Below are 20,748 nucleotides of genomic sequence, written 5' to 3'. Positions count from 1 at the left end.
GCATTGGAAGGATACATCTTACATATCCTAAATAGTAAAGAGTAGTGAATGGACAATTTAATTTAAAGTGGGAGAATGGGAAAATGTTCAAAGCTTGTTTTAAGTTTAAATTTTAGTGCTTTTTTTTTTTTTAGGAATTGAGAAAAGTTAAAATCTTTTCTTTAACAAATCAAATACATTTCAACTCAGAATCAGAATCAAAATACATTTCAAATCAGAATACATTTCTGCAATAATTTAATAATGTATTGATTTAGATTCTGTGCAAATTTAAGTGATGAGCATTGTTTCTGTGACCTTGTGCTTCTAACACATTTTTCGTGTAATTTGAGCATACCGGATTTAGAACTGCAAGGAAGAAATAGTAAGTGGCAGATGTTTTACCGTAGCATCCTTGTTTAGAATGTGGAAAAAATATTTTAGTAAATTTCCAAATGCAGAAAAACTTCTCAATTTTAACTTGTACCATAAAAATTAAAAACATTTCAAAGGATTTGATATCTGATGAAATAATTTTAAAAACCTCAGAAGTACTGTTCAGTATCAATTTTTCTCGTGCAGCTGATTTAAATCTAAAATATATTCAGAGAAAAATTTGATATGTTTGATACAGAGAAAAAATTTTCAGAAAATGATATATAGTGCATGGTCCGGTGTGATGTAGAAAGCTATCTCAAAATGCCAAAAATATTTGAAGATTTTTTAAAATATGTTAATTGTGTAAAATATCCAAATAATAAAAAAAATTAAGAATATATCCGTTCTTTTGGATTCATCTGCTTTTGTGAATTTTTTTCGCAACTTGATTGAATAAAAATGATCATCATTCTTTGCTTTCTGATTACTGTAGCATTGTTAAGACTATCTTACTGGTATCTTCTGTAGGCACGATTGGTAGAACAGACTTCTTAATAAATGTCTGGCCTCCCAAGCCACTAAAAACTGCTGAATTTTAGTAATTTGACTTAGGTTAGAACCCAGATGAGTAAGCTCGCAACATGATTGTTTTGCATGGTTTTCCCATGAGTAATATGAATACAAATCATCTTAGAAAGTTCTGCATGAAGGCATCCCACCCGCATAGGCAGATAGCTCTTGTGTGCTTAACCACATTAAGATAACTTAAGCTTAATTTAATAAATATTTAGGTATTGCAGAATTCCAATAATCTGCAAATGTTACATCTTAAAATGTAAACAAATAAAAAAATTCAATATGGCTGCACATTTATGGCGACTTTTATTATACGTATGTCTAAATAAATTTTTTAACAAAAGTGTATGAAAATTAATTACATATTTTACTTGAAAAAGGAAATTATTATTAATAAAGTTACTTAGCTTTTTCTGCATGTGCAGTAGTGCTTTTTATTGTTTGTCACTATTACACAGACTGAGTTGTGAATTTCTGCCAATATTTCGTTTTAAATCTCTACTTTTGGGTATATATTCTGCTATTGCAATCCATGCAAAGCCAATAAGAATTAATGCTTAACCATCCAAGCATTGCATGTTTGTTCCTGATATTTCAAAGTTCCCCATAATGCCACAAATAAGTCTTATTTTCTTGATCTTTATTCCAAAATGACCCTCACTTTGTACCTTGATGTCTTTTCTTCCAATATGAAGAGTGTCCCAAAATTCATGCAAGAAGTAATTTTGATAGAAAATATAGGTGTATAATTTAAAATTGCAGATTTTTTATTGATTCATAAATGGTTATGTATGGAATAGCACATCGGGTAAATGGCCTATGTATGGAATAGCGTATCAGGTAATTTATGCTCACTCTTTTGTTGAAAATTTCCATGGCTGTTTTGCATAAATGTGGCTGAATTTCATTCATACAGTGCTCAGTTTCCTCCTTCAAGGCATGGGAGGTCATGGGCTTGTTAGCATAAACCTTATGCTTCAAAAAATCCAAAGAAAAAGGAAATGACTCATGCAGTAATTGAACAGCTTTCTTGGGCTATATTGGCATGTGCTGTCTTTTTGAAATCGCAAGCCTTGCAGTTTAGGCACAGAAAAACTGGATTATAATGTTGTGATAGCAAGCACTGTTAATTGTTGCTGCATGACGAGCCACATTTTTGAAAAAGATGCCTTTAGCCCATAATCAGCACCAGTGACATGTTGTGCACGAATTTGTTTCTTAACAATCATTCATGGATTTTCTGAACCCCTCATGTGACAGTTTTATAGATTAATCAAGCCATTAAGGTGAAAATTAGCTTCATTGCTATATAGATGATTTTGTTCAAAAAATCACTGTCTACTACTAGTTCCACAAGATTCAATGAACTCTTTTTGCTGTGCATGGTCAGTATGCTTCAATTCTTGAGTAATTTGAACTTTGTAAGCATGAAGATGTAAATCTTTCATGATCTGTAAGCTTCTCAAAATGTCTAATTCTTGACCACAGTGCGAAACTGATGTCCCTGGACTCTCAGGAACACTGACCAACTGCTTTGATGTTTTACATTGAACGACTTTTTGAAGGATGGCCAGAGTGTTTAAGATAACTAATTTATCCAACCTACCTAAATTTTTTAATTAATCTCTTTACAGTTCATTAAGTTCACTTGCAGCCATATTTTTAACAAATATTGTGAACTGAAGCTGCTAAACCATCATTATTTTTTAAATATTGCTCAATAGTGAAGACGTATTAGATATTTATTTTATCCATAATTTCCCCAGTTTTTTTAGAATTTATTTTTCAATTGTCAGTGCCTCACCAGTAGCTGAGTGTTTGAGTTCACTGAATACCAAGTTCGATCACATTCAAATAGGTTGGCTGTGTATTGGTTTTCTCCATGTGTAATGTGAATATAAGCCAGTTTTCCTTGAAAGTACTTCACAAAGGCATCCCTTCCCATAGGCAGGTAGCTCTTGTGTGAATTTCTGTATTCAAATAATCTAATCTAACCTTCAGTTCCAGTTGTCATGTATGTAAGAGTATAGTTTCTGAGAAGGGTCTTATTGTTTTAAAATGGAATAATGTATGTACATAAAATATGTTGATCTGTAATTTAAGAGTTTATAATGTAAAGACTTATTAACAATACTAGAATAATTGCAGTTACTGAGAGAGTCGCCTTTGGGACGTTTATCGCTGTTTGTGAAACTTGATTCTACTAAGGGTGGATTTGAAGGTGAGGTGTATTAAATTAATTATTATATAATTAACTTTATTTCTAGTCCATGCTAATATTGCTTTTTGTGTTCATTGTGAATTATTAAAATGCAGTCAGACAAGCATAGTATTTAACTATTTAAGTGTGCACATTCTTTCATTTAACAATGCAATGCCCTCCAGTGCCTGTCTAGATTAAACCTATTGAATGCTCATGTGTAAGGCTGATGTAATAGTTCTGAGACTAATTTCTGTATGAACTAATTTAATAACTAACTTCTCTTCAAGCTCTGCATTTTTGTCCTTTTAAAGTTGTATACTTAACTAGAATTACATATTTTACTGCATTTTGTGAATGACTCAAACCTGAAACAGGTTATTTTATGACATGCATTTTAAGAGAAGCATGGGGTTTTTGAATTCATCATGTGAAGAGCTGTCTCATGCTATTATTTTTTCGGTATTAAGGGTATTTTATTGATATCGTGTCAATATCAGTTAGACCTAAAAACGAGGTGATTGCCATTTAAAAATTTATAATAAATGTCACTCTGCACAAAGTTTATAATCTCATCAGTAAACTTTATGTAGTTTGTGTGGAGTAAATTTTTGTGTTGTTGTAAAATAATAATTTCTTTTTATAAGGGAGCCAAGAGAAAAGTGCTCAAGATTCTGGTTTAGACATAAGTGGTGACAGGTGAGTACAGTTTTTTTGTTACATTTTATAGAATTTGTGTCTCATAAATTTTTTAATTATTAAGTTTTATAAAATGCCATTTCACTAAAGTACTGAATTATTTTTCCTCTTCCAGCAACTCTCTAAATGCTGCTTGTGGTAATGACAGGGAGTATGAGACATTTCAGTCAAGCTTAGTCATGACTACTGATTCTGCAACTGCTGTATCTGATGATCCTGTTCTTACAGATATAAACTCAAAGTCCATGAAAAAAGTAAGTGGAAAGAACTGTATGGAAGAAACCGAACTATTATTTTGCAGTGCTATGTTGTAAAGTGGAATGGGGAGGAGCAATGATGATTTCTGTATATTTTCTAAGAAGCAGCATGTGTTGTTTCTTGTACTTTAGTTTGTATGGCTAAGAGAACGACTGAAAGGTCATTGATATTCAAAGCTGTAGCATTGATGCAAGAGCAAGATTTGACTATATTTTAGTTAGTATGGTGTAATGGTGATTTCAGCAATTATGTACATTGAGTAGTGATAGATATTATGAAGAAAGGAGAAAAAAGATACTTTGAGTGTGTCTTTAGGTGAATAATCATATTGTGAGTCATATGTCATAATTATTTACCTCGTAATACGTGGAATGAAAAGATGCGGTAAGTTGTTCATTGCAGTCATTTTAAGTTGTTCATTGTAAGTTAAGAGAAAGGAACAGCTTTTGGATAAACTCGGAAAGTACCATATTTGACGGCATATAAGACGCACTCTTATTTTGACGGCCACACACAAGGAAAAAAAGTTTCAATAGCGTGGTTTCTTTTAGTTCTCACGTTTCGTAAAAGCCAAATAAGCAATTATTGAATGCAATTACCTTCATGTATGAGACTGTGTCCTTCATGTATAAGATGCAGGTAACTTTTTTGAGACCAAATTTAGGGGAAAAAAGTGTGCCTTATATGCCGTCAAATATGGTAATTGTTTTGGGATAACGTTCCTAGAAAAGTTGATTTGAACAATTCATTGTGGCATTGGACTTTTAGAAAGTTAATAAATGAGTTTGATGTCCTGAGGATGACATCTTGGTGACTAAATCTGTTTTCTGGTTATACAGACATTTATAAGGTGTAAATGTCTACAGGAAACCAAAATTAGGTTGATCAAAGGTCACCGATCTTCCAAGATGATGATACATCATAGTTCAACAAATCCTCAGCTGACATTGCATATTTTATAAGTTATCTACAGTTTATTTCAACATTTTAAGTTTGTATTATATATGTGATATGTAAATATGCAGATTTGTAAGGTTTAAGGTACAGTTTAGAAAACAGTATGCTTGTAAGCTCAGTTTTTGCTTTGTGGTATATAATACTTTTAACTACAAATTTAAGAACACAAAAAATATTAATTATTATTTTAATTAAGGGTATTTTGTTTCATTTTAAAGGTATGTGTTTTAAATTAATAATACTTCTTAATTATTTTTTTATTGTTTGTGATAACTTTAAAATGTTTCTGACTGAGTAGATGTACAATATTCATCAGTCTGTGATTTCAGAACTTGTGCATTATTGCACATGCAGCTTAATAATGTTCAAGAATACGTTTTAGTATGGGGCTGTTCAAATGTAATAGAACCTTGTAATATGGACTGTTGTTGCCTCAGTTTACCAAAAGATGTGATTAAATTGGGATTAAGACTGGGAATTTTTGCATGTCTGTTCATTTTAAACACCTTCATAACTTAGTTGTAAAATTATTGTTGCTTTTTTTAAAAAAAATCAATTTGCTGTTAATTTTATTGCTTTAAATTTCTTGCAGCTGATAATGAAGTTATTTTTTTAGAATAACAAGTATGTTTTGCTGTGGGTACATTTTAATGTGATAGTTTATCTCCCATTGAATTTTAAAATAAAGCAATAACAAAGAAACAAATTTTATATTTGCATTATTTTAAATATCTCTAAAGACTTTCATGAGGCTCGGTGGCGCAGTGATTAGCACTTTGTGCAGCACCACAGGTCCGGGGTTCAAACCCCGGGCTGGGCAAGGTCGACTCAGCCTTTCATCCCATGATTTCCACCCCTTGGGTCAATAAAATGAGTACCAAGTTCGCTTGGGGACTAAACACTGGGTTCCTATGACCCAAGGTGACCACTTGTTCAGGGCATATGCTTATGCACCCCGGTTCCCACGGACAAGGAAGCAGATTTCGGGGCACTGCAGGCCTTACTCATTAAAGCTGTTTGCGCCACTGAGTTTAGAGACTTTCATGCCCCCTCTTTTTTTAAATAAATTTTTCACTTTTTTCAATCATAATTTATGCACTTTCGGGTTACTACTGTTAAATTTATTCCAGTGCTATTTGTTTGATGGCATTGAAACCATCATTTAAGAATTCTTGTCAGAATTTTCTGTTGTCTTGATAGTAATAGCAGTAAAATTATTTTGTCCGTCTTGTTGATTTCATATTTTCTATGCTTTTGGTGCAATAAATTATGTATTATTTGCAAACTTGTTATATATTATAAAAAAGTAACGTTCCCATGATTTTTTGAGGAATAATGTTGAAATATGTTGAATTGAAGTTCATTGTAAAATTGTGAATTTTAAAAATCACTTACCATCATTAGTATAAATTTAATGATAAGGATAGTTTGCAAGCGTGAACTCTCAGTATTTTGGATAAAAAGTGTATGGAATCTGCTGTCCTGAAAATACACAATTATAAAGAAATTACTTGCTAAAATGATGTAAATAAGTGAGCAAGACTGCTGCGTTGTTTCGTGATCCCTTGTACTCCACAAGATTAGGAGGCACCTTTGAACTTTTTACAGAAATGATAAATTTCAGATATTAAGTAGTATAAAATTATTATATACAAGTTGATAAAATTATTATATACAGTTAACTTTGAAATGCCTGTCTCTAGGAAACCAAGGTGCAGTCATATTTAACATTTTGAGGCCGGGTCTTTGGCAGCTGTAAAAGCCTTGAAAGGACGAGGTATCCTGAATCAAATCCTTCCCCCTTTAATTAATCACGTTTTGTTTACAACAAAGATCCTTGTGTGTAGTTTAATGGATTCTCAGAGGGGTGCATTTATGCCACAAAATGAAGGAAAATGTAGGGATTAGTTACCAGCCTTCAAGATGCTTTTCTTGAGGGAAAATTTCATATTGCAGTTGTTGCAGATGGATGTTATGCAGAAGAAAGTGTGTAAACTTCCGATGCAGAAAATGTCATTCTTTATATTATGTTACTTTCATTGTTACAAATATTTTGTTTGAATTACATTACAAAATTTTGTGTGTTTAGGAAATGCTTAATTATTTCTATCATATCTTTATATTAATGTTATGTCACAAATTTATTTCAACTATTTGATTATTTCATGCACAATTTTAAATTTAACTAGTCTTCATCTCAGTCTCTTGTTTTCACTGTTAAATTTCCTTATAATTTTTAATTTGTTTTCGAATATATTACCAAATTTAGCTATATCTTTGAACTTTTCCCATAGAATGAATAATTAAAAAATAAACATTTAATGCTATAGAAATGATTAAAAATTAAAGTTCAGTGGAACTGTTAAAAATCTACTTCATAGCATATTATTTAGGAGAAAACTTTCAGCAAACTAGAATATACCTGGTTTAATTAAAAATAATTTTATTTTATTGTAGATTGTTGGTATTGCAATGTCCAATTACATAAGTGTTCCCAATTTACATTCACTTCTTTTTCAAAGTATCTGCAGAATGAAACAGAAGGTGCAAAACTGTTTTCTAGAATAATATGTTTTGTTTTAAAAATTAGAAAAAGAAGGATTATTTAATCATTTACCATTTTATACTGTTTATTGAAAATTAGTAATGTGTTTCAGGTATTAATAACGGAATGAATTTAAGCCATTAAAAATGTCAACTTATTTAGTATGAAAACCCATAATTCAAAACATCACATTTACACATGAATTCCATTTGTGTTTTTATGCTGATTTCTCAGCCTCATTAAGGGAACGTGTTTCCTCAGGTATCAAAATTAAGGTAATTTCTTAGTGCAAAGAGTTTTTCAAATTTAGAGGAAAATAGTTTGTTTAGTTTCGGAAAAGCTGTGGGGTAACATGATAATTAGTTGTCTTCAGTACCGAATTATATTATTCTATGTTTTGTTATGCTACATAATTTAGCACATTAAGAAAAATTTCAGGTGCCTGGTCAGCGAAATTCTCTCCTGTTTGAAATTGTCGCATGTGAATTTTTCTATTTCCTCTATTGTCTGAACCAGTTCATTTCAACTCTAGACTGTCGTAGTAGCAGCTTTGACATAAACCTATAGAGACATTATGTATTTTTTAAAAGCAGGCAAGGTGAAAAATTGGCAGTCGCCTTCACCCGGAATCGAACCACGGACTTCTGGAATACCGGCCCAGCTTGTGGACCACTACACCACAAAGGCTTGCCAAGAAGGTGGGAGAAATACCTTATAAACCATGCTGGCATATTTTATATTGTACAATTTAAATTCTATGATATATTAGTGAGTATCTTTATGTGCAGTTACTCAAAATAACTTCATCGTCAGGTCAAGTGAACCATGTACTGACACAGTTGAATTGACCGATTTTTCCCTGTACCAAGATATAACCAAGGTATGCCCTCCGGAATGCCTTGAGCCTAGTTGCTGAGATGTGTGTCCAATGAATGACAAAGGCATTCAATCAGTTAAAAGGTCAAAGTTCAGAAATTTACATGGGGAACAGGTGTTGTCTTAGAACAATGACTTGTATGTTATATAAGAAATTTTACATCCTGTTTGTATTCTCAGAGCTCAATAGACTGTGATATTACATAAATGCTACTCTAATCCATTTTGAATGACTGATTTTAAAATTATTTGACCGTGAAATCGAGACACTGATATGGAGGTAGCTTTTAAAATGTGCCATTTGGAATCTTAGAGGTGAGCCTCAGGGAGAAACACAATGAAGAAATTTGTCTCTTCTACAAAATAAAAAGCTTTCAAACTGCTAGTTTTAGTGTATTTATGATTCCCAGATTATACTTGTTTATGGAAATGTACACCTACATATCTATGTAGTATGTATGTCTGAATTTATATAATATGGTATAAAGTGGAAGCATGCATATCCTTAAATGGGCATAAAGTATATATACACACAGGCACACATACACATTTATACATATGTGTTTGCTTGTAGATTTATGCATACGTATATAAAGATATATGTACGTGTATATTTATTAAATTACATCAAAGATTGAATGAATTAATTGAAATTCAGTGAAATCGAAATGAATTTCATAATGCTTATGCAATAGCTGCAAAGTAAGATGATAATAATTTATTTACTAAATATTGATTATATTATGTAGCATGCCTTTGATCACTTATGAATTTCATTAGTTTAAATTTTATTGACTAATTATGGTTATGAAGAGATTTATTTTCAGTCCATGTTTGTATGCTCCGTGCAATACTTCTTGCAAGAAGATATGTCTTTTTGTCAATACCAATTAATTTAATAAGGAAAAAGTGTAAATGTAATCGAAAAATGTGATTAGAAATCAGTGGAGTATTGAAAGTAGGAAAAAGTTTCATGTTGCAGGTTGGCATTGTGCATGATATCTCTTTCATGTGATTTCACTATGATCATTATGGATTAAATATGTAGTGCAGATGAGGTGTAGTGAAGAAATGATGAAAATAATAAAATATTTTGCAACAGATTGAATGAGATCATGAATTGTAAAGAAATGCTGTTTATGTACTACATTCCTGGCTGTCTAATATGTAACACCATGAGAAACAAGAGATATCAAATCTGTATTTACTGGGCAAATAATATAAGCTATGAGGATGGATTGATCAAAAATTACAGTTTCATTTGCCTTGTTGAATGGGAAAGTGGTATTTTGTTTCATTGCCATGGCTGGTAATAACTGCTGCAGCATGCCTCATTACTAAGAGAAAGAGAAATTACTTGCAGGTTCTACTTGAAAGGAAGAAGCCTGTTGTTTGTTTGAGGAGGAATTTACTTAAGAGAATGGGTGGGCCAAGGTAGCAATATGACATGGTGGGCAATGAAAAATTGTTGAATGTCCATCCTGCATGTGTTATTACATTATCTTGTTAAAACCTGACTACAGGCAAGCCTTGTAGATAAGGGAGAACAGGCTCCAAAACTTCTGAGATATAGCGATAATACCTGAATGTGCTAGCAATATGTATGGGGTAGATGCAGGAGTAAGTTCCATTGGCACCTCAGTCATATTGCTGTGGAGGAACTGGATGGCAGTGTGTACTGCAAAGGTCATGATGTTAGTCATGCATTTGGCAGACTCAGACATGATCATCAGAGTATTGTAAGCAGAATCTAGATTCTTCTGAAAAGACAATATTGTCATTTGTTTATACATATTTGATATTCAGCTGACCATTGCAGCACATACACATACATTGTAGGGTGAATAGTAATTTTGGCAGTGGATTCTTTGCAGAGAATGTTGGATAGTATATGCTTACACAGGTTATTATTAACCCTTTCGGGACAGGTGTGTTATATATGCATCAGCTGGCAACTGTATTTCAGAACTGGGTGTGTTATATGTGAATTGTTCTTTAAATGGACTGTTCAGACAAGTGTACCACATAAAATTTTTTTAGACAGAATGTGTATATTGAGTTATTTATTTTTGTTACTACACCTAGCCCTATGTTTGTTATGGTAGAATTTATCGAGATTGAAGAATGTTGACCATCATTCCATTGCAGTATTTTTTATTTTTGGTATTTTGTTTCTGAATCAAAGTGGAAATCATGAGTTGAAATCATAAATAAACAGAGCTATTAATTGCATTACCTGATATAAACATATGGGAATGTTTTTAATGGTCCTGAATATTTTTATTTTTGGTGGTATGAGTATATATGTGCTATTATTTTAGAGGTTTTATTTGTTTGCCTAGCACTGAGGTGAATATTTTGTGTATCGTTTAACGAAACAAATTGTATGCCTCAAATGGCAAAGAAAATCTAATGGTGAAGTTTTCAAATTCACCCTGACAGCTGCCTGAGTGTTCCTCTCATAATATGCCAAAAATTGAAACAATTATACCATATATTTAGTTTATGCAATTTTCTCCCCAAAGCTAGGCATAGCTGCACCAAATGCTCGTCCCAAGAAGACAGTGCTTCCTGTTAACCTTTTAACTGTCATGCCCGAGATAATCTCGGGCACAGCACTGGTGTTCGAAAATGTCACGCCCGAGTATTTCTCGGGGTAATTTTTTTTTTGAGTGCATCGTATTCTCATACCCGAATATATATCGGGAGATGTTTATTTCGGCTACATTTGGTTTTTCCAATAAAAAAATTTGACAATTTGTGTACCCAAATCATCAAAATAACTTGACAGTTAAAAGGTTAATAAACTGTTCCAAGAGGAGAACAGTTTATTGAAATAGGTACACTGCACACAAAAAAGGGGGGACAGTTCTATATCTCCCATTCTACTGGGCTGATAGATGAAATTCATCTTAAGTTTTTCGTGTCTCGAAAGCACGGCTTAGGATATGTATTAGAGTTACATATAGCATTGTTCTAATATAGGTATTCTGACATTTTCTGAAATAACATACCAATTTTTTTCCATATTTCAATTTACGACTCAAATAACGCCAAACTACCAAGCTTCATAAAAATCGCAACGAGTAGTTTTTAAAAAAATTACCTCTCAAAATTTTAGCTCCTCAATGTTAATTGAGTTTGGTATATATTTATTAATATTTTTTTATTAGGGTTATTTGATTCTTTCTTTCACATTTCATATTCAGGTTCATTCCAAATGATTTATTAAAAAAAATTTTATAAATTTTTCAAAAAAATTTTGAATTATAATCTATAAAATGTTTACCATCATCTTAAAGTAAACATATTTCTAAGCATACCTGCAAAAAATTATAATTTTTTATTCAAAATTTTTGAAGATATACATGAATTTATATATTGGCGAGTTTTGAAGTTTGGCATACTTGTTGAAAGTAAGAAAACATCAGATGTGGTTTAAACACTTTGCTAAAATTATTTGGAAGTGGAAACGATGTGCCTTTTTTTCCACTCATGCACAATGTAAAAAGGTAGGAACAAAATGTCTTTTTTTCTGCTCCGGCATAATGGAAGGTAAAGGAAAATTGGTTGCCTTATATTAAGAAGTTCAGCAAGTGAATTATTCTTGGCCAAACTGAAAAAAATTTTGCCAAGATAAATTTTTGAATTTCTCCATAAATTTTGTACCAAATTTTACAAAATTTAATATCTAGGAATAATTTGAGTCATAGAATCAAAATATTGAAAAAAAAAAATTGGTATGTTATTTCAGAAAAAGTCAGATTTTGTGTCGAAATACCTATGTTATAACAGTGCTATATATAATCTAATATATCCTAAGTCGCCCTTTTGAGACATGAAAAATGCAATTTGAATTTTGTCAATCAGCCCAGTAAAACGGGAGATATAGACTGTTCCCCCTTTTTTTGCGCAGTGTACCTATCATGAAAGAGTTAAACAGACCCTATCTCTTGTGCTCTGTTTTACTGATTCTAAATCAGTAAATTATTTTCATCGCTTATGCTTCTTGGATGAAATTATGTAATGTAAGTTTTGTTATGCATAATGAATTTTTTGCAAACTTATTTTTAAGTAGAGTTATAATTGCTTTTTAGATGGATAAAACAAGTTCTAGTCATCAGCAAGGTTCACATTGTGTTCAGGTATGTGGTAATCTGTTTATACAAATAAGTAATGTTCTTTCCAAAACCAGGAAAAATAGATTTTTTTTTTTTTTTTTTTTTGTATTATAAAAAATTAAATTCTGTCTAAAATCTATTGCAGTTTTTCTTTTTAAGAGGGGAATTAAAAACAGTTGCAAATTATATTAAAAAAGTGCAAAAGCACAGTTATTTTCAGAAGCATACATTCCAGGGATGGGGAAAATCATAAATTAAGCAGTAAAGAAAATTTTCACTCTTTTACATTCTACATCCTGTTGTTTCTAAATGTCAACTCTTCATACAAGTTTTTGTATATCGTGGAACGTTCAAGTATGCATCATGTTATAAAAGTGAAATTGATACATTACAAATGAATAGAAATTGAACTGATTTAATTCCATAAAAATTCGTGCTAGAGGGCTGTGCAAGATATATTGAAATTGATTAGAATGCAATTAAAAATGTATAGATATATATATATGAAGATACACTGTGTCCCTAAAAGTCTTTGAAGCTTTCGCCTTCAGTTTTTCATTGCAGACATAAATATTCAGATACAAATGTTTCAAATGATACAAAATTTCAGATACAAATGGTTCAATATTTATGTTCTGCCACTTTTTAATTTAAGCAGTCTATTTTGCAAAAATTTTGAAATCTTAAATTTTTACACAGTTCCCAGTCACTATTATTATATTTAGTAAAAGTTTTACTCATTCTAAAGAATAAAACTTAAAAGATTTGACTCTGGTATAATAAAAATTGATGGAGATATTTAAAGTTCTGAGATCGTTTTCTAAACATAAATTGAAAGGCAAAGTGTTTGCATTTTTACATAACTCAAAATGAAATATCAGGGCAGGAAAAAAATTATCATATTAATAGATTAAATAACAAACATTGCTGTCCAAATTGTCAAGTACAAGGAATTTTTTTCATAAAGGAGATCCTATTTATAGAATCTTATAGAAATTGCATTCTAAAAAACAGTGGCAGATTTCAATAATGGAACCTAATTAACTCATAACATTATTTTTAAAAATTTAACATTAAAAAAATTCTAGTTTGTTGATTTTTTTGTGTGATTCTAAAGTAATAAAACAATGAGGATATTGGTAACCTTTCGTTAGCATTTGAAAACATAAATTACCTGCGTGAAAATGCTTTTGGCATAACATATGCAGCAAAATTTTAAATTAAAAAATGTTACATGCTAGTAAATCACAAAAGAATATTTCTGAGTGACATTAAATGGGGAAAATTAACTTCACATTATTTTATTTTTTAACTGACTACTCAAGGCAAGCATAATAAAATACCAAATTTCTAAATTAAACATCTTGTATCGTTCTAAATTAAATATATTTTTTTGCTTATTAGTCAAGCATTTTATTTTTTATTTTTTGGTCTGTAGTTAAAGGTTAGATTTTATAATTTTTGCTAAATTGATTTCTTAAATTTAAAATGCCCAATCATAAATATTTGCATTATTTAAAGCATTTTTGTAATTGAAAGTATATGTATGTAAAAGTAGACTACATAAGTACTTTTATGGATAGGCACTGGTTGAAGTGTGCAGAATACCAGATTCATTCATTTCATTTCACCATTGGTTGTAGAGAGGTATAGCTGTGCCACAGTAACTGGAATTCAGCCCAAATTTTGATAAGACCTCGGGAGCCAGTACAAAGGTCTTCCACCTGTCTTCTCCTACCATCACCCTTTTGAAAGAACTTTTATCCAACTGCGAATTTTGGGCGCCCCTTTACTGCACAGATACTGTACACCAACAAACATCCAGGTCATTTCTGGGATTTGAACGCTAAATCATTGGTACAAGTCAGCATCACTAACCATTATACCAGCTGCGAAACACTTTTATGGACACTAGTGTATATATATCATAAGGTAACTGAGAAATCTAGTTGGTTAGAAAATTGTTAAGCATTTCCTTTTCAACCTGGTATTTTTAGGCTTATTTTAATGAGTTGATATACCGTTAGGCTAATTAGGAAATGTGCTTAATAAAATGCTTAAGCAGCCAAACATGGTGTCCGTTTGAATTATTTGTATTTGAAAGATTTTTGAAGTTATGAATTAATTATCAGTTCTTATGTAAGAAACAATGTTCCTGAAAAACTGCACAACAGTCAACTTTGTTTAAAGCATTATTATTAAATAGTAATTATGCAGTAATTGTTATTGTATGATACACTGGTAGACAGTTGATAGTAAACCAAATCACACTGTTTTAGACTTTGAATATAGTTTTTTCAGTCATCAGTAATCTGTAGTTGTTAACTGCTTCATTTATTTTCTGATAGTGAATTCGTATGATGCTTTGAACACAACTGATTTGTTTGACAGTGAATTTGTGGTACTGAGTATTTGCAGTTGGCCTTTTAACTTTGATTCGCTTCCTAGAGCTTCATGAACAGATATATATACACACACACACATACACACACGTATATATATATATATATCCAGGATGCCTTCAATGATTTGTGCATTAACAATCTAGAAGTTGCATCTAGCAAATCATGTCTTAATAATACCACATTCTATTCTTTTTGTTTTACTTTTATTTCTGCCAATTTAATTCTAAATTAATTGGGATTATTCTTGAGGTGTGAAATATTTACCAACATTACTTTCACCTTAAAAATTTTTCCAATAAGTTGGAATTAATTCAGAAATGGCCAAAGTGTACATTTTGAATATTTAACAAAATAGTCTCCAACTACAGCTGATTTTAGTTTATTTCCTAGTAGTTTCAGTCATTTTTTCTGCTGCTCTGTATTGCCTTTTTGACATTCCTTTATTATTTTTCTGTCTGTTACATTGATAACCAGCATTATTCTCAGAGATTGAGGTAACAATTTGGTAACAAATTGTTTGAATCTTCATAGAATGTGAAGAGATCACAAATGATGTTTTATTCAGATTAGTGCACTTATGGAACACTTTTTGAGAGGTTGGCAACTTGTTTTTCTTGTACCCTTTTTCTTGCTGCCCTTTCTAAACCATTGTAAATATTTCCTAATTTTTTAGTCAGTTTTGATTTGTAATCACTGTCAATTTGTTGTAATTTTGTTTTGTTTTGTTTTGGTGTGTGTGTGGAATATTCATTGAGCATAATGCTAAGTTTAGTTCTGCTCCAAGTGCTGTGCATGTACTTTATCTCATAACACTATATTCTACCAATATTTTGTTTTTGGGTGATGAAGTTAAACTATTTTTCATTCCTGAGTCTGTAATTTCATTATCGTCCATCCAAGCACATAACTGGTTTTGGATGTCCAAGTTGCAAGCTTACAGGAATCACATAACTTATTTTCAGTATTTTAGCACATAAAGTATTTTTGATTTCTTAGTTGCAGATCCAGTGACTGCCAGGAGTCTTGAGGGCAAAAAAGCCCTCGAGGTTCCTTTAAAGTTATTTCTTAAATAAAGAATATAATGACTTTTTTCTGTTTTTGTTTGATTTTATGATCAAGTTGTAAAGGTCTTTGCTATTTCTTCTTTATTTTACTTCTGAGAGGCTAGAATGTGAAGGCTTTATTTAGATAAACATTAGCTTCACATTCCGAGATGTTAGTTTAGACCTTTAGCTTAGGTATGGATCAGTTTTTGTTAGATCTTGCTTTTTCAGTTTTTCTTAAAAACATGCCAATTTTAAAAAGCCAAAATGTCAGAAAATATGTAATAATGTGTGATTTTTCAACATTTGCTGATTTCAGGAACACAAATTATTTACAGAAGAAGAATTCAGTCAAGCTTTAAAGATGCAAGAGCTCCTATTTCATGAAAAGCAACTGAAGAGAGATAGAGAACGTTGTGACCAAATGAAACTTTTAGAGAGAGATAAGCAGATTTTGAAGAACCAGCTTGTAGCTCTTAGTAAAGGTTATAGAGCATCAAGGTAATGTGTGCTATAAAGGAAATTAATAACAATGAAATCCTGATTTAATGCATCATTCCAGTCTGATAACATTTGTTCATAGAGTATGTACATGTACTTGTTTAATTATAAGGCATTAAACAACATAATGAAACACAAAACTTATGTGCTTGCTTTAGAAATAATGTCTGGTTTATGAAAGCTGTTTTCATACAAAATATGATGTAATTTTCAAAATCTTATTTTATGTTGGAGAGCTGGAATGCTATTGGTAGACTACACAACAGTACAGGTAGCTGGCTGGTTTGGCTTTTGTTTTGGTTGCATGCAAACTGCTATTGAACTAAAAACATTTATTATAAATCTATGCAAAGCTCTGTTAACAATGGAATAATGACAGTATTGAATGCATAGAAGCCGTGCTAGCAGCAAGGGTGTCTAAGTCAAGAGTCTTAGAATGTTCTGAGTACTTGCTTTGTCTGGAACCCCTTGCAGATTGAATTAGTCACACCCTTTTATTATTTTTTTTTTTGGTTGTATTTTATATCCTCTGATTTATTTGAAGGTGGTATCAGAGGAGCTATAGAATCAATCATTGGTTAGTTTGTCCCCTGAATTGAGAGGCCTTCATGACAGATCTCTAAAATCCTCTGATACTGGCCATAAAATTATGACTTGTAATGTCAAGTGGAGTCATTGCTGAAAATGTTATTGCTACTGCAGTATCAGAGCATGTCGTCTCGAAGACTGCAACATTTGTAACAGCTCGAAGACTGCAACATTTGATGGGAATGCACACGTAAGTTTCTTAGCTTTGCGTGGTCTGCTGCAATGTAGTAAATTATTGCTAAGTAAAACAGTGTAACAGTAAAGCTTGGGTTTGTTTCAAAGTTTTTTTTTTTTTTTTTTGCCAATTTCTTGAAAGTATTAAATGCTTCATCTTTTATTTCATATAAGCATGAAGCTTTCGGCCATCTTTAATCCAAAAAAGCATCTGCAGGCATGATTTTTTTATCTTCTTTTTGCTGTAATATCTTCTACATGCTCTATTATCAACACATTGTGTCTGATGAGGGAACATAGGCACATAAGTAAAAATTTGTAGGTCTTAATTCCAACCTTCAATAATCTCTTTGCCTGTGATAGCATATTAAGATGTAATTAGAGGTTTTGCTTCAAAATGATTCAATATTAATATAACTAATATCTTTTTAGATGCTTTTGAATAATTGAGTTATTTCTTACCTAGATGTTGTAGTTCTATGGGAAGTCCTAGCCTCTGGTTCGAGGAAAGTTTGAACATTTCATTTAGTGATAGAAAGGAATATTTGGTGAATCTTTGGATTATGCTAACTTGGCGATTTTTTGGCGAAAATTTGGCGACCAACCCTGCTACAGCAACCTGCTAGTTTTTTTTGGACGCCATTTTATTTTCACGAAGTAAAGGCATTTTTTTTTAACACAACATTTTTTCCAACAATCTGCTAGCCGAATTACACTTATGGTAGAACTTTTATGGAACAAAAGTGCTTAATCATGACGAAGATTAGGTGCAAAGTTGGGAGAAAGTGCAGAATTGCCCACTGCTTCCCGCGCTTTTAAGAATTGCTCATACGCGGTGTCCATGTACACGTCGACCTATTTTCACTTAAAAAAACATCCCAGAATTGCAGAAAAATGGCATCGCATGCACTGTACTTTATCCATTTACACATCAACCTATTTTTCACTTAAAAAGAAAATTGACAAAAATCCAATTCTTCTTACTCTTGTAAAAAGCGCCAAACAAAAATAAGTGGGTGATTCTGCACTTTAGCAGCGAAATTGTTTCTAAGTGCTTATTATCTGAAATCACAATTGGAATTTTCCGGAAAATGTCACATGACATGTCTTATGATCTCTCATTTCTCTGAGACAAAATAATCTGTGATTCGAACTGTGTACTTCTCAGATTATTGCTAAAGTCCTACCTAGTAACCTTTATCGCCTTACCAAAATGACGCCAAACTCTCTGTTACCATATTCCAAAGATTAGCCGAATATTTTTACTCCAGTATTTAAAGTGGGAAAATTTCAATGTGTAATATTTGAACAGAACGTATACAAAAGCTAAATTTGCTAACTCTCAAGAAAAAGTCTTTACAAAATGCAAAAAGGAAAACTTTGACAGTTTATTAAACTGACGTAAAATATTCATTAAATTGAAATATTTTTCTTCACTTAGTATTTTAAAAATGGAAGAAAATCATTAAATCAGGATTTGACTTTAGAGAACTTATTTTTACTGTAAATTTTAAACAGTGATAAATAAATTCATATGTAGGGAAATTACATGATGTTTCTATAATTTCATGCACTGAGAATAAAAAAAAAAAAAAAAAAAAAAAAAAAAAAAAATAGGAAAGATTTTTTGAATGCGTTTAATCTCTAGGGTTGTTTTGGAAGAACTGCTAAATATTTTCACATTATGGTTGAGTGCTAAAGAACAAGAGCGTGTTGAAATGACTAGCAATAATCAGAAAGTGATGAAAGAACGGGATCAGGTAATTAAAGTTTTTTCTTTAGTTTATATCTCATAAACTTAAAACTTTTGCATATGAAATTTACATTTTATGCTTTCAGGCTCTGGAAGATCTGCAAAATGTTGAATCAGCTTTTGCTGACTTACACAGGCGATATGAGAATTGCAAGTCTGTTTTAGAGGGATATAAACAGGTATTTACTGTAAAAATTATTCCTTATAACAGAATTATCAAAAAAGTGCATCTTTTATTTCCATAACAGTTGATCTTAGAAAATTATTACAGGCCATAAAGTTTATTGGAATAAAGTTGAGACATTTTTAGGAAGTTTTAACACTGTCAGTGAAAGTCGTATATAAGTGTAATTTTTACATGATTCCATAAGAGCAAAATATCTTATATTAGTTATGTTTTAATAACTTAAGGTTACCATGCCTTTATGTGCAAATTTTATGTAAATGCTCAACAGTGAATTTACTGGCATAAGTCACTTTGGTGCAGCTTACTAATTGAAATTGTAACTCTTATGGAGTAGTGATATAATGAAAGTTGCTTTTTTAGGAAAATGGTTCCACCATGGGTAAAACATTACTTGCAAATTGATAGAATCCAGTTGTATTAAGAAGGGTGTTTCTTGCCTTAAAATCTTCTAGTATTGTAAAATCATGATATGTTCTGTATGAACCATGTGCCACCATGTGTATGTCTATGCTAGTTAGAAAAGCTGTTTGGTTAGCATTAATAGGTAATAGTTTTGTATTTGATTATGGTAGAGCACACTAAGGTTTATCTGCCTCAGAGGAGGGAGGTCTTTGTGGAGGACTTTCTAAGGGCAACTGGTTCGTGTCCACATTACACATGGGAAAAACCATGAAAATGAACCATGCAGCCAGCTCTTTTATGTAGAATGAAACCCAGTTTGAACTACTAGCGTTCACAGACTACCGCTCACCTAAATCAGTAGTAGAGCTTACTTCAATTATGTAACCTGTTTGGAATGCAGAATTCAGCTTGAGAAACAGAATTTTTTGTTCATTCATGCCTGACTTAAGTACCCAGAGAAAAGTTTGTGGCACAAATTTTTAATTTTAGATGAAAACTGTTTATTAAAAATTTTATAAATTTTATTTTCACCAGTCTCTCATTAAAAATGTCTATGGTCTTGCTGTTGTAAGAGCAGTTTCATACTTGGGATAGTTTTTTTTTATAGTAATCCAAACATTGGGCAGTCAAAAATTAATTTTAACGCAAATTATTTTTAATATACTTGATCATAGTTTGTGGTACTAGCTTGATCATTTGTTAGCAGTTTGCTTTTAAATTATTATAACAATCCAGCAATTATTTTTTCTTTGTAATACTCAAAAATTTATTGGGTATCTGCTTTTAATCTTTGAATGGGAATTCAGTTATATTTTATGCTGCAATTTATTATCTTGTAATAATGGAGAAAATTTTAATGTTAAATGATATATAAAGTATGATATGCTATCTACTGCTACAATTTACATTTTTTAAACATTTTGTTTAAAATGCTTCTTGATAAGATTCAATGCAGAATAAATTACTTATAGTACTAATAAAATGAGAGTAAAACTGTCATTAATAACTTAAAGAATTAATTATTTGTACTTATACTAATCTTTTTATGACAAATTTTTCTTTTTTGGTTACATTTTACCTTTATATTTGCATAATGTATTTTAATG

The 20,748-nt window shown here is 31.3% G+C and overlaps 1 protein-coding gene across 2 annotated transcripts in view; it reads left to right on the top strand.

Moving 5' to 3' along the window:
- Positions 1-20,748, top strand: part of LOC118193213 (uncharacterized) — a 60,452-nt gene that overhangs the window by 17,940 nt on the left and 21,764 nt on the right. For both annotated transcript variants that reach the window (XM_035364269.2, XM_085808299.1), the window contains exons 5-11: positions 3,082-3,154; positions 3,781-3,832; positions 3,948-4,086; positions 12,566-12,613; positions 16,357-16,538; positions 18,949-19,060; positions 19,140-19,232. In XM_035364269.2, the coding sequence (XP_035220160.1) occupies positions 3,082-3,154; positions 3,781-3,832; positions 3,948-4,086; positions 12,566-12,613; positions 16,357-16,538; positions 18,949-19,060; positions 19,140-19,232 (699 nt within the window). The remainder of the gene's footprint in view (positions 1-3,081; positions 3,155-3,780; positions 3,833-3,947; positions 4,087-12,565; positions 12,614-16,356; positions 16,539-18,948; positions 19,061-19,139; positions 19,233-20,748) is intronic.

The sequence above is a fragment of the Stegodyphus dumicola genome, chromosome X1, assembly GCF_044657685.1.
Source record: "Stegodyphus dumicola isolate Sdum_Otavi_A_Nest chromosome X1, ASM4465768v1".
NCBI classification, from domain to species: domain Eukaryota; kingdom Metazoa; phylum Arthropoda; class Arachnida; order Araneae; family Eresidae; genus Stegodyphus; species Stegodyphus dumicola.
The sequence above is the reverse complement of the archived record's forward strand: the minus strand, read 5'-3'. Positions and strand labels throughout refer to the sequence as shown.